Genomic DNA, 14,159 nt, shown 5'->3' on the forward strand with positions numbered 1-14,159 from the left:
ATCACAAACAATGCTACACACACAAATTTGACGATTTAGAAGAAATGGACCAACTCCTTGAAAAACACAAACTACTTCAACTCACTCAATATTTGAATAGTCTTACAAGTACTAAGGAAATTAAATTCATAGTAAAAATACTTCCAAAAAAAAAAAAATCTCGAGGTCCAGCTGTTTTTACTGGAGAACTCTACCAAACATTTAAAGAATTAACAACAGTTTTATTCAGTTTCTCCACAAAATAAAAGAGGGAACACTTTCAAATTGACTTTATGAAGTATTACCCTGATGCCAAGACCAAAGCCTAAAAACAGTAAGTATGGTAGCATCAGGGAAATATAGACTAAAACTACAATGAGATATCTGTACACACCTATGAGAATGGCTAAAAAAAAAAACAAAAAGCGACAACACCAAATGCTCCTGAGGATGTTGGAGAAACTAGATCACTTATACACTGTTCATGGAAATGTAAAATAATACAGCCACTCTGGGAAAGTTTGGCAATTTCTTAAAAAACTTAACGCACAATACTTTATGACCAGCAACTGCATTCCTTGGCATATACCTCAAAGAAATGAAATCTTATGTTCACAGAAAAAGCTATACATGAATATTTACAGCACCTTTATTTGTAACAGCCCCAAACTAGAAACAACTCTGATATCCTTAATAGGTGAATGGTTCAACAAACTGTGGTGTAACCATACCATGGAATATGACTCAGCAATCAAAAGGCACAAACTCTTGATTCACATAACAACCCTGGAGAATCTCCAAATAATTAATGCTGAATGAGAAAAGCCAATCCTCAAATGTTTTACCTACTGTATGACTACATTTGTACAACAATCTTTCTTTTTTTTTTTTAATTTATTTATTTATTTTTGGCTGTGTTGGGTCTTTGTTGCTGCACGCGGGCTTTCTCTAGTTGCGGCGAGCGGGGGCTACTCTTTGTTGTGGTGCGCGGGCTTCTCATTGCGGTGGCTTCTCTTGTTGCAGAGCACGGGCTCTAGGCATGCGGGCTTCAGTAGCTGTGGCTCGCGGGCTCAGTAGTTGTAGCTCGCGGGCTCTAGAGCGCAGGCTCAGTAGTTGTGGCACACGGGCTTAGTTGCTCCGTGGCATGTGGGATCTTCCGGGACCAGGGCTCAAACCCGTGTCCCCTGCATTGGCAGGCGGATTCATAACCACTGTGCCAACAGGGAAGTCCCTGTACAACAATCTTGAAATCATGAGATTATAGAAATGGAGAACAGATTAGTGGTTGCCAGGGGCTAAAGAGTGGGTAGGGTAGAAGGGATATGGGTGTGGCAACAAGAGGGATTATCTTGACTCTATCAATGTCAACATCCCGCTTTTCAAACTGTATTACAGTTTTGCAAGAGGTGACCATTGGGGAAGACTGGGTAAAGGGCACATAAAATCTCTGTATTATTTCTTACAAGTGTATGTGAATCCACAATTATCTCAATATAAAACATTTCATTAGAAAAGGGTACACAAAGTAATATAAAGACAGAGTGACAAAGAAAGACTTACGTATATAAACAACCATTGTTCTGAGACCTACTGGCAAAGCATTATCACTGTTTACTACAAAAGAAAGAAAATAAAACATCGAACATATTGTCTATGCCTAATGAAATTATCAAAAACAATTTATCAAATAATTTACTAAACACCATTTTTACCTCTAGTGTTCCTACTTTCAAATGAATTTCAGGTGGAATATTTAAAATTATGTATAAGGGAATAATTAAGTTGTCTAGTGACTCATTAGAAACTGAAGTTCTAAGACACCAGGCATAAGATTTGAAAGTGAGTTTAGACTAGGTTTCCTAGCAGTGAAAACCAAAAGGACAATATAGTATTTATTATCTGACAAAGGAAGCATACAAGTTCAACTGTAACTGTAAACTTCTTCTGGACTTTAAACTCAAAAAGGAATTTATGGTGGGGGCTTGTATAAAGCGATACTGGCTGACACTGTATTGTAGTTGTCTGCAACTATGCTTTATTAAAAACCTAGAATCACTGTTTAAATCACTGGCTCTCAAATTTGTGATGAGTCTTTATTATTATTGATTTTTTAAACTATGTGCAAGAAATTAATAGAAACATTCATTTTCATGGTCACATTGGGAAACAATTCTACTCAGGCCCAGGCCATGTGCTGGAGTGCTCCCAGGTAACTGTCACAGGGCTGTGGGGAAGAATGGGACACAAGCGCGCTGAAAACCCCCAGGAAGAGCCAGCCCTGCAGCGTGTGCTTGAGCTTATTGCACTACAGGTGCTCCGACAGTGAGTGAGAAGCAGCAGGATGGTACAGGGACTGAGGTGAGCCGGGCTCTGAAGTCCAGTCACTTGGACCCCTCTTTTGAGCTCCAGCCTCCATTCATTCTCTTACTGAAGGTATATTGAGCACCACTAAATGGCACATGCTATCCTAGGCAACGGGCTGGTATGAACTGTTGAAAGTGGTATAAAAGAGTACAGTGAGTGTGAGGCAAGCTGAGCCAAGAGCAGACGGTGTGGGCGCACATGAGCACACACGCACACACCTGCATATGTAAGTTAAGGGAGGCTTGAGAAACAGTGATTTTGACAGGCACGTAAATGACCGCATGGTCATGGATTCACAAGGATACCAAACTCCTCTGGCTGTAAAATTTTCTCCACATGCAGCAAGGGGTCTTGAGCTGGTCTGAGAGCTTGGGGAAGGCTTTCCTGCAGAGGTGGTATGTGTGCAGGATGAGCAGGAATTAAGTAGGAGATGAGAGGAGGAACAGTGTTCTAGGTGTAGGGACTTAGGGTCTTAGCACGTGCAAAGGCCTTGAGGGGAAACTAGCATATAAGGCTGGTAAGGCTACACAGCATGACCACCTAAGGGGAAATGGTAGAAAATGGGCCTAAAACAGTAGTCTAGAATGTACAAGATCGTAATAAGAACTTGGATATTTATTTTAGGAAAAATGGAAGCTCTTAAATGGAGTGTCTGGCTATGGTGTCAAAAAGGAAAAGAGGAAACAAAAGTCACTCTGAGACCTAAATTAAGAGAGTCATTTAATAGTCCACTCAAAAGATAACAGAGGCTCGGGCTAGTGGCAGGTGCTCCTGACGGGTATAACCAGCTGCCTGGGCTATGCCAGCCCTCACTCTACTCCTCTCTGCTCTTCCCCTCCACAGTAAAAAGCAACACCATACATCTAGTGCACATGTATGCAAGTGTGTAATTTGTTCCTGGGAAGTTAAGGAAGTCTGCAACTCATGACTTCTATATTCTTAACAAGCCATGAAGCAAGATCAGCAGAGACCAAGAGTTGCAGCGAGGGTGCTGAGAAGTGGAGTGACTTTATCAGGTAGTATGAGTGGCTATGTGGGCTACGACCATGGACTCACAAGGACACCACACTGTCACAGAGCTGCACAGGGAAAACAGAGGGCTGGTCCCCTCCTACATAAGTTTGGCCTTCTCAACATCAATCAATAAAATCATAATGGCAGATAACAAAGTACCGACACCTTAAGGCATCCTTCCAGTGGAGGTCTCACTAATTCTGCAGAACTACTTGGCTGGGTGACTATATATTTCTTTAAAAATGAAAAAAAAAAAAAAATCAATATTATTTTAGGCAGATGACATCTAACAAAGGAATTCTCTAGGAGGGCCAATATTATTTCTAAAGGAATTCTGATAAGAAATGTCAGTAAAGATTACTTACACAAACACAATGTCCCCTCTCTTAGAGTAAGCAGGAATAGCACTGGCTATGGTGGCAAATCCATATGAGTATATAATGGCTTCTTCTGTCTTCATAAATTTTGCCAGGCGGTCTTCCAAATCCAAGTGCACATCTAGTTCAAGAGTAAAAAGTTAAATGGTTAAACTGTCTCATAATTCTTTTTCTTTGACTAAAGAATAAATAAAATAACATAAGCAGTTTAGTTATTAATACTGTCACCTTGTGGTCAAAATGTAATTGTTCTTAAGTTACAAGTCATACAATATCTACTAAGATAATTCTGGGCCCAAACTGTTTCTATACTCTGTGAGCTGAATCAGCTACTCATTTGTGTATAAATATGTGACTGGGACAGCTCTGACTCTAGGTTTTGCTTTTATATCACTCTAGCAATAAGAATTCAAGGTCCAGTGACCTTGCCTGCTTTAACTTCCCTCAACCAACAATGCCAAGACTTTACCAATGTACGACATTAACTTATTAACGCCGTTTTGCATTTTAGTAGAAGTGACCAAACCAGGCATTAAGACAACTGTCAACCAGCTTTTAAAAGGAAAAGAAAGAAAAAAGAAAAGTAGTTAAGTTAAAAAGAACCCCACATACTCTGCATCAAGAGACAGGAACTTTTTCAGTTGTGGTGGTCACTCCTCTAACAGTTTGTGTCAGCACTTAGTTGTGGCACCTGCCATCACTCTGCAGTACTGAGTTTCTCTCTAAATTTCTTTTTAAGTGTACTGGTGAATTCAAACGTATAGTACAAAGAGAAATATGGTCCTTTTATGGAAGCAGCTTAAGAAGAATGTTGATGTAATTATAGGGATAAACTGTAATTATTAAACTGGTATTTTTTTTTCTCTCTTACATCATCGTTCCATATAGCCTTTCACCTTCCCAGGCTAAGCCATGAGGCTTCACACCCTGGGATGGAGGGACCAGCGATGTCTAAAATAAATAGTGTACCAGCTGGCTGTGAACTGGAAAACTTCCAAGTGTCTTAAAATGAGGCAGAGAAAAATTTTTTAAACATTCTTTAGCTCTTTTAACTACAGCAGGACCCAAGTCTGGAGAACAAGATCAGAGTTTTACCACATGCTCTGCGCAAAGAGAACTCAGAAGTTGATACAGGAAGGATGCAGCCAGGCCCCTCCAGCCTTGGAGCTTCATGGGAGAAACGAGGAACTCTGAGGAGTAAAGGCAGACTTTCAGAGCCACGGCATGTCCACTGAGGGGAACTCAGAAGTGTAGGCAGTGGCAGGGGGACCCAGACGTTCCCCAGTGAGGGGCGGTGGAGAGGGCTGATGGCCCGGCAGAGCCCTCCGGCTCAGATGTCGAGGACCTGTGGCTGGGAGCCTCGCTCCAGGAGACCCCTTCAGCATCAGCCTTCCCTCCAAGTATGCCCCTCCCTACCAGAGACATTCCTGGTGAGAAGGGGGAGAGGGAAAAGACCTGCAGGACTGACATATACAAAAGAAACAACTTAACCCAGCTGGATACAAGGCTGGACACTGAGTGGACTAAATATTTCCAACAGAGACCTGGTTAGCTGTTAAGTGTGAGATTTCCACCAACTTCCCGGGAGGAACAAGTGAGTAAGGTCAGCTCAGCAACAGGAATAAACAACTTTTTAGAACATTTGAATAAAGTGTCTAAAATCTGTAAACCCACTCACTGATTTATCAGAGGCAAGTTAATCTTACTGTGATGCTTTTTAACTAGTAAAAGACAAAATTAAGAATTATAAAAGATACAACTTCACAAAGGACTAAATTTTAATAAGTAGTTAAATGAGGGCTGTCCAACAATCTCATTCAATTGTTAATCAAACATTTAGTAAGTATCACATAAAAATACTCTGATAAGCACTGGATCAAAGAGAAATATAGGGTTTCTGCCACTTGACAAAGTGAGACAGCTAAGAGAAGCATCTGGCAGCTGTCAATGGAGAACTCGGAGCCCAGAGGGCAGATACAAGGCTAAGCTGTGCCTTCACTCCCCTGGTCTGAAGCACTTGGGTCCCTTCTACACTCAGAACTACAACACATTCACAGTGACTTCTGACTAAAGGCACAGAGGTCCCTCGATTGTGAACCAAAGGCTGCTGGGGTGGGCGCCAGCTATTGAGTGAGAGATGAGAAGACACAGAGGGTCCGAACTAAATCTCAATTTGATGGCAAGAGAGGTATAGTGAGGAATTAGAAAATTTAGCAGCAATATCCAAATAATAAAATAAATTGAAGACCACTTCATTTGTAGACTTCTTAAAGGATGATATAGAATTGTGAAAATGAACTATTTATCCCATTCCAATTTATCCCATCAAGTAATGATAAACAACTAGGCATGCTTCTTCCCATTTATAAGTTAAAATGTATACCAACATAGCTTATTACATAAAAAACACATGAAATACCATTTGATTTCCATTACCAATCAGGTAGTCATTTTTATAGAAGTGACACTTTCATTAGAGCAACACTAAATAAATATGAGATTTCACAGTAACGTGTAGAAGAATGCATCCCGGTTGATCAAAATGGCACCAAAAGAGTGCTTAGCTCTTCAAGCATCAAATCTGTGACATCAACACCACCAAGTCTGAAGACTTGATCCTGCTCCTGACCGCCCGCCCTTCCACGAGATATGCTGCCAGGGAAGTGTTGCAGGCAAAGTCTGGCAAGAACGAGGAAAGCAGCAAAGCACCAGAGAACCAGCTACGTCCATGCAGCCGAGCACGGGTGTGTCTCAGGCATGTCTTCCTTTCCTCTTTGTTAGTGCTCTCTGAGCACCCTGCCCACAGATAGGTCCCCACCACTCTGCTGCCTCTCACTTCTGATGAGACAGGAGGGCAGGTCCCCCATAGGAGGCCTCCTTCAAATTACAATGCTGCCTCTGAACTGGGAATTATCTATCCCAAATCTCAACAATTTAGCTAGCAGATGGACAACCCAAGCCACAGTGAATTGCTCTCATTCACTATCTCCATTTTAAAAAGAAAAAACATGCTATGGATACAGACAAACTGTTTTTGCCAACTACAAAAAAGGATTTTAAATCATTCTGTAGCTCTAAATGACTCTCTTCATTGATTAGCAATAAAACAGTAAAACAATCTTGGCTTTGTTTTAGGGCTTTAGAGTTAGCTACCCAGTTGATAAAAATTATGTTAGTATTCTCATTATACATACTCATAGCCATTTTTATGTCATTGCCATAAAGTGGTAAGAAGAATCCCTCTACAATAAATCAATGACTTACTGGTTCTTGCCTAGTCCCAAAAGTTTAAAAAAGATGGGCCTTTCCTCCTCCTATCTAAAGACACTGGGTTTTAGCTGATGTCAGCCTTGCAAAGCAGGTTTTGTGACAGGTAAACACGGACAGTTGCATAACTTCTTTTGATGTCTGATAGCTACTCTGCAAGGAAGAAACTCTTAACCCAAGGGTGGGGGAGGCAGCAAACAGAAAAACTACCAGGGCATGTTCTTTAACTTTGGATGCCTATCTTCTGTGTGTATGATCCATTTCAACAATTAGTGCCACAGATTTGCATGCGTCATTCTCTCACTCACTGTTAGGAACCAATATGGTAGGCAAGAGGCCACGGAGGAAGGTGACCAGAAAGCCTCTGTGTCTTCTCAGCACTTGCTGCCCTTTCTGGCACCTGCTCCCTCACCAGAACATAACAGATGGGAGGCAAGGCCAGGGCAGGATGCCCCACACCAAACACAAGGCCTGGCCATGGCAGTCATCACAGGGGGTTCAGATCTGGGCTCCCTCATTGCCAGGTGTGAACCATGGACAGGCCCAAAACTGCTCTGTGCCTCTCAGGTCCTTCCCCTGTCAAATGGTTAACAGTTCTACCTGCCTCAAAGGATTGTTAGGAGAACCGCAAGAGAATGCTTATAAAACACTCAGAACAATGTCTGGCATCGAAAAAGCAACATGCTGGTGTTTGTTCAATTAACTCAATATTTGTAGAATAAAAAAAAGTAATCTTTTAGAAGGAAAGAAGGTACGCTATCTGCTAATTAAGTTATCCAAATCCTGGATATTTAAGGACTATCTTATATTAAAGCCACTTGTTCAAGTTCCTATTTATCAGAATAAAAGGAGGTATTATGGCCTTCTTGATTGTTTTTCAGAGGAAAGACTATGAAATACCCAACTTTAGAACAGTTTAAAAACAACCAACTATATTTTCTCTTAAAATCTCCATATTTTTGTGTTACATACTTTTTTTAAATCCCTTGAGACTTGGACAATTTTCTTAAAAGTACAAATATCACCTATGTACTCATTAGAACATTAAAAACAGTGCTGAATGTTTTCCAGAATGTTTTCACATACGGTATCTTATGTGATTCTTACCAAAATGTTCTAAGTTGTGCAACTAAGATCATTCCCTGCCTACACTGCAAAAACTACAATTCCATGACTGGTAGGAAGAAACGGCAGATCTAGGAATTTTATGACCAAATGCCCTTCCTACTAAAACATGCAGTCATGGTCCTACAACAGAGAGAAAATATTTTTTAAAATAAACAAATGAACAATTGTTTACTATTGGCTCTAGAACACAATTACATGCCACTATCTCTCACCATGAAACTCTGCCACTAACTGTCTTTTGATTTAGTTTAAGACCAAAGAGTCAAGTAGGCATCATGTATGCAAAGCAGACCCCAGGCACAGGGATAAACCACATGTAAATGAGATCTGAATGCATTACAAACAAAACAATCAGAGAGGTTCAACAAGAGAAACTATCAAAGTACATAGGGGCCCCATTAGCCTTAGAGGAAAGGAAAGCCCACAACCTGATAAAATCACTTGACTGATTCTAAACTACACATTAAAACAATAAGATGAGAAGGTGGAAAACTTCAGATCCACACAGTCCTCACAAGACTATTTTAAGAACCTGCTGGGCCTTCAGGAGGCAGGAGAACATTTAGCCTAAGAAACTAGAAGAATTTTAATTCAACTGTCAATTTTCTTTTTCTGTGTTAATCATCTAGTATCATCTAATATGTTACTATGAAATAATAAACAGAAAATGTTTTAATAAGGAAATTTACATTTCCAATAAGTGATTTTCATTCACTATCTGAAAAGTTGAGAAAAGAGCTAAAAGAGGGAGCATTTTCATCACTGAAAACAGATGCCTGAGTGATATTAGTACTTCCAGGAAAAGAAAAAGCCAAAATCAAAAGCAACCTTTTGGTGGGCCTGGGAAAGAGACCCTAGCCTCACATGTAAGCTACTAAAATGAGAGGAAAGGGAAGTTCACTTCTGCTTTAATGCTCAGTACAAAGGGCAAATGTACCCTAAATATTCTGAATAATTTAATTATAGAGGGTATTTTATTTTTTTTATTTTTAAAATAAATTTATTTATTTATTTTTGGCTGCATTGGGTCTTCGTTGCTGTGCGCAGGCTTTCTCTAGTTGTGGCGAGTGGGGGCTACTCTTTGTTGCAGAGCACAGGCTCTAGGCATGCGGGCTTCAGTAGTTGTGGTGCACGGGCTTCAGCAGTCATGGCACACAGGCTTAGTTGCTCCGTGGCATGTGGGATCTTCCTGGACCAGGGCTCGAACCTGTGTTCCCTGCATTGGCAGGCGGATTCTTAACCACTGCGCCACCAGGGAAGTCCCAAGGGTATTTTAGAGATTTAAAATATAGCCTTAGCTGACCTCAAGTAGCTTCTTGAACTTATCTAACACTGAAATTTCAAGGTAATTTAACACAACTACAGTAATTTAAGTGATTAGTTCCAGAATAAGGAAAAACACAGAAAATACCCTGTTGGAAAACCAAGTAAAAATACATACGATATACACATAAAGAAAGGAAAAAAGATGATAAGCAAGCATGGGCAACTGCTGAAAAGGAACAAAACAAGTTTACAGGAAGGACAATGTACTCAAAAAACAATACACATTACTCCAAGCTGTAGGTTTGGTGTCTTATTACAAAACCATCACACTGCCAATTAACCTTCAGCCTTTGTCCAGATACCACAGTCTGTTTGAACTTCAACTACATTAGGATAAGGATGACACAGTGACCAATAATGTAGTTCAGAGTAGCTAATACACAATTACGTGTTCATTATATTGACTCTGGTGGCCCATTCAGACACTTGAAAGATGAAATCCAATTTAAATTTAAAACGCACTTGAACAGCACACCACATGTATGTGGTATGCTACCATTTTTGTAAAACGGGGGGGAAAATGTATGGAAGTGGTTTGCACACACTGAAAAAAGCCTGGAAGAATGAACAAGAAACTACTGATAGCAGCTGGCTTTTTTGGGGGCAGAATGGCATTGGGGAGAAGACTTCACTATCTCTTTAAATCTTTGAGGTTTATATCATGGATTGAATTATTCCATCAAGAAAATTAATTTAGGATGGATCAAGAGGGTTTTATGAAAAGTGAAATAAGTTGGACAGAGAAAGACAAATAGCATATGATCTCACTAATATGTGGAATCTAAAAAACAAAACAAACAAAATAAAACAAAATGAAAACAGACTCATAGATACACAGAACAAAGGGGTGGTTGCCAGAGGGAAAGGGGATCAGGGGTGGGGAAAATTAGGTGTAGGGGATTAAGAGGTACAAAGCTCCAGTTATAAAATAAATAAGCAATGGTGATGTAGCATACAGCATAAGGAATATGGCCAAAAATATTGTAATAACTTTGGGGACAGACAGTTACTAGACTTACCATGGTGATCATTTCATAATGTATGCATGTCAAATCACTATATAGTATACCTGAAACTAACATAATATTGTATGTCAACTATATTTAAATTAAAAAATTTTTGAATCATTAATTTAACGACCCCCCCCAAGTTTAGAGGCACACAGCATCCTATTACACATATTTCAGGTGATCCAAATGAAAAATTGACTGGGCAATTAAAACAACATATTTCCATAGCTCTGGGAAAACTGGTCTTGAAGATTTGAAACTTTTTTTCCACTAAATTCAGCAATAAATCTCTTATCGGTCTTCTCAGATTTAACTCCCGAGCAAGAGCCAAGGCCACACATGCAAATAAAATCTACTAGAAAGAGAGGCTTTTAAGAAAAAATTTCTTTACCCCGCAAGCAGATCATGGAAAGAAAGCCTTGTTGATCAGATTACAACAAACAACCCTGTAAAAAAAAAATGCCTTTTCTAGTTTTCTAATTCTTATGAAGGAAATAATACCCTACCAATAAAAAGCAGGCAAACAAATCATGTTTGCACTAGGCTAGAGGAAAGAGGGAGCCTCTGATCTGAGCTCTTTTAAGTCTTTGATCTTGCCATTAATATTGCAAATCAGAATACTTATTTTCTAGTTTTAGGGCTGAAATTAATTAGCTATGTGACCATGAGGAAGTCACTTAACCTCTCTGAGCTTTCTATTCTTCTGAATAGCTGGGATGCTGGAATACAAGATTTTAAAGATCCTTTCCAGCTGTAGGATTCTTGGACACCAACTCCCATCATCTGTTTCCAATAAAAATAATTTAACCACTAAATTAGCTAAGGGATAAAGAAAGGTGCTCCCTTAAATAAAAACATCTTAACTGTTAAAGTGAAAAAAACAAAGACCCAGAAATGAAAATGAGTAGAGAAGACAAAAGAGACTTCCCTGGCCCCATTGTCCCTACCCTCTGACATTTTGTAAACCAGAATGTTATTTCCAGTAATACACTCATTTGGAAAATTATTTAACAACATTTTTGAAATTTTCAGAAGCAAAGAACAATATACATTTAATAAAAAACCACCATAAAATTCCAGGGTCTTCTTTGATGACTCTGATTTAGGGAGTTCATAGTGTTTGAAATCACACTCTCATGCTAATATGTAGTTAGCCCATCTCCAGGTCATTCACACACAAGGAAATCAATGATCCTTTGTCCTCATTCCAGAAAGAAAAGGGCTACACAGTGTATGACCTGCCCCATCCCCCAAATCCGTTCTCACTTTCCTCCCGGCACGTGGCGGCCGCCCAGCTAGAGCAACTTTCCAGTCCCTCTGCTGGGAGACGTGACCTGGGTTATGTTCTCACCAACAGAATGTGGGCAGAATGATGAGCAACCCCACCCGCCCACCTGAACAGGTACCCATGCCCTGCACGCCTGCTCCCCCATACTCATCACCTGGCTTCGGCCACACAGACAAAGATGGTGCCCTCAGGCCTAGAGCAACGAGACAGGGAAAATCTGGGTTCCTGAACGACTACCAAGAGCAGAGCCACTCACAGCCAGACGCCTCCCCTTACAACTGTCATGCCCGGCAGAAACAGTTTCCTCACACCACTGTCTCCTGGGGCAAATGCAACAAGAGCTCGGGCTTCGCCCTACTGAGACAGTGTGCCTTAGGTACCTATGGCTCTTCTCCACAGGGACAGTCAGCCCCAGACCAGTGCATCTCCTACCAATGATCTCAAACACAAAATCTAGAAAGTTCGCCAGCTTATTACCACAACTCATTAAGGATACCTTTTCCAAGGAGTTCTGAAATCAAACTGAATCTTAATTCTTGAAAGCAGTAGTCTGAAAAATATGACAGAAAACATACCAAATGTGCCATAAAATCCTCTAGGTCCACAAGTTCCCACACCATACTTCTTTAGAGATGCCAAAGCTGCAGCCTTTGTGAAAGTAAAAAAAAAAAAAAAAAAAAAAAAAAAATTAGACTGTAATAATATATCTTTAACAGTTTAAAAATGACATTTCCTATTCTTTAACCCACATAGCTCCCCAGTACCCTGGCTTTTCCTTTCTTAGTACTAAGACAATTCTAACAGGATATAAAGAAAAGAGGGATGGGAAGACTTAGGTATACGACTTAAAACATGGAAAAGTTATATTAGCTTGATCATTAAAACCTGGTTAACTCAATGCATTCGCACTTTCTGGCATTTGTGGGCATAGGTCTTTCCTCAAAAAATGTTTACTGGCCCACAAGCCCAACAGGAGATGAAGCAATTTCCTAGATACATCTCCAACTATTACCTGGGTCTGGTTCGTATAGTTCTCTGGTTGTCACCCAACACTAAGCCACATTAGGACACCCTTGCCTCCCTTTGTTGAAAACTAGGTTACAGCTCTGTCACTAAAGAGTAAAGAGTAAGTACTTACACAGCCCTTTCTGATATTCTGCATTTGTCTCTTATTTTATGTCCAGATGCTTATGTCAGTCATGTTATCTGTCCACTTCAGCATATGTGCTACTTACCTTGAGCCTAGGGTTATCCAACAATCCAAGAAAATTGAATGAGGCAAAGTTTATACATTCTTTTCCATTCACCACAATGTTATGGCTTGGAGGGCTGGGGAAAGAGACAAGAGTGGTATACTTCAGCAGTCATTCTTGTTACAGGACACACATTATCAGCTGTCCAGAAGAGGGAAGGCGACAGGACACACAAGTGTTGCCATTCTACTCTATTTGCATTCTAGCCTCCTATCTCTCTTTTTATTCTTAAAAAGTAAAATTAGACAATAGTATATTAAAAATCAGATACTCGGTCATTAATTCTACTCTTAATAGGTCACCCTGTACTACTTAAATAAAAAAAAGTGAGCTAGAATTCTAAGATGAATAGATTAATAATGGCACACCGTTGCTTTAGTTTTAAAACTCACTTAAGAAAGAAGTTGCTAAATAAAATACCTGGAATGAGACAAACAGGGAGGAAATATAAAAAGATCAAGATCAAAGGTATGAAGAGGCAGAGCAAGTAACAATCTTACAGTTAAGTGGTTTAAAAATACATGTTACTAGGACTTCCCTGGTGGTCCAGTGGGTAAGACTCTGCGTTCGCGATGCAGGGGGCCTGGGTTTGATCCCTGGTGGGGAACTAGATCACGCATGCACGCTGCAACTAAGAAGTCTGCATGCAGCAACTAAGAAGTCCGCATGCAGCAACTAAGACCCGGCATAGCCAAAATAAATAAATAAATAAAAATAAATAAATATTAAAAAAAAAATTACATGTTACCTACAGGAAGCCACCAAAAGAATAAGTAAGCGCTGTTCCCAATTTCTAAAGTTAATGCTGGAATACCATTTAAAAGGAATCCCCCTCATCCAAAAAGGGGGGAAAATAGAGTGGCCAGTTGCATAGGAGAAGCATGGATTGAGTTCAGCTGAGACAAGAGATGGGCTCTTGAGGAGACAACCTATTATGTCCTCTGCTGACAAATACTCTAGCTTTAAGTCATGCTTCAAAAACACTGGCCAAACTATGGGACATGAGCTATTAAAGGGTTGTGAGATCAATTTACTTAGTCACAGCCAGCCTATTTCACCTAAAGTAAACCATAAGAATAGGACGGAATGGAAATGCACCAACAGGGCCAGGGAAAGGACGGTGGCACGGAACTGTTCTACACATGCATTGCTC

The 14,159-nt window shown here is 40.1% G+C and overlaps 1 protein-coding gene across 2 annotated transcripts in view; it reads right to left on the reverse strand.

Moving 5' to 3' along the window:
* SPTLC1 (serine palmitoyltransferase long chain base subunit 1) overlaps positions 1–14,159 on the reverse strand; it is a 54,735-nt gene that overhangs the window by 28,541 nt on the left and 12,035 nt on the right. For both annotated transcript variants that reach the window (XM_059927009.1, XM_059927010.1), the window contains exons 4-6: positions 12,989–13,082; positions 12,329–12,401; positions 3,723–3,855 (exon numbers count right to left, since the gene is read on the reverse strand). In XM_059927009.1, coding sequence (XP_059782992.1) covers positions 3,723–3,855; positions 12,329–12,401; positions 12,989–13,082 — 300 coding nt within the window. The remainder of the gene's footprint in view (positions 1–3,722; positions 3,856–12,328; positions 12,402–12,988; positions 13,083–14,159) is intronic.

This window comes from Balaenoptera ricei, chromosome 6, assembly GCF_028023285.1.
Source record: "Balaenoptera ricei isolate mBalRic1 chromosome 6, mBalRic1.hap2, whole genome shotgun sequence".
Taxonomy (NCBI): domain Eukaryota; kingdom Metazoa; phylum Chordata; class Mammalia; order Artiodactyla; family Balaenopteridae; genus Balaenoptera; species Balaenoptera ricei.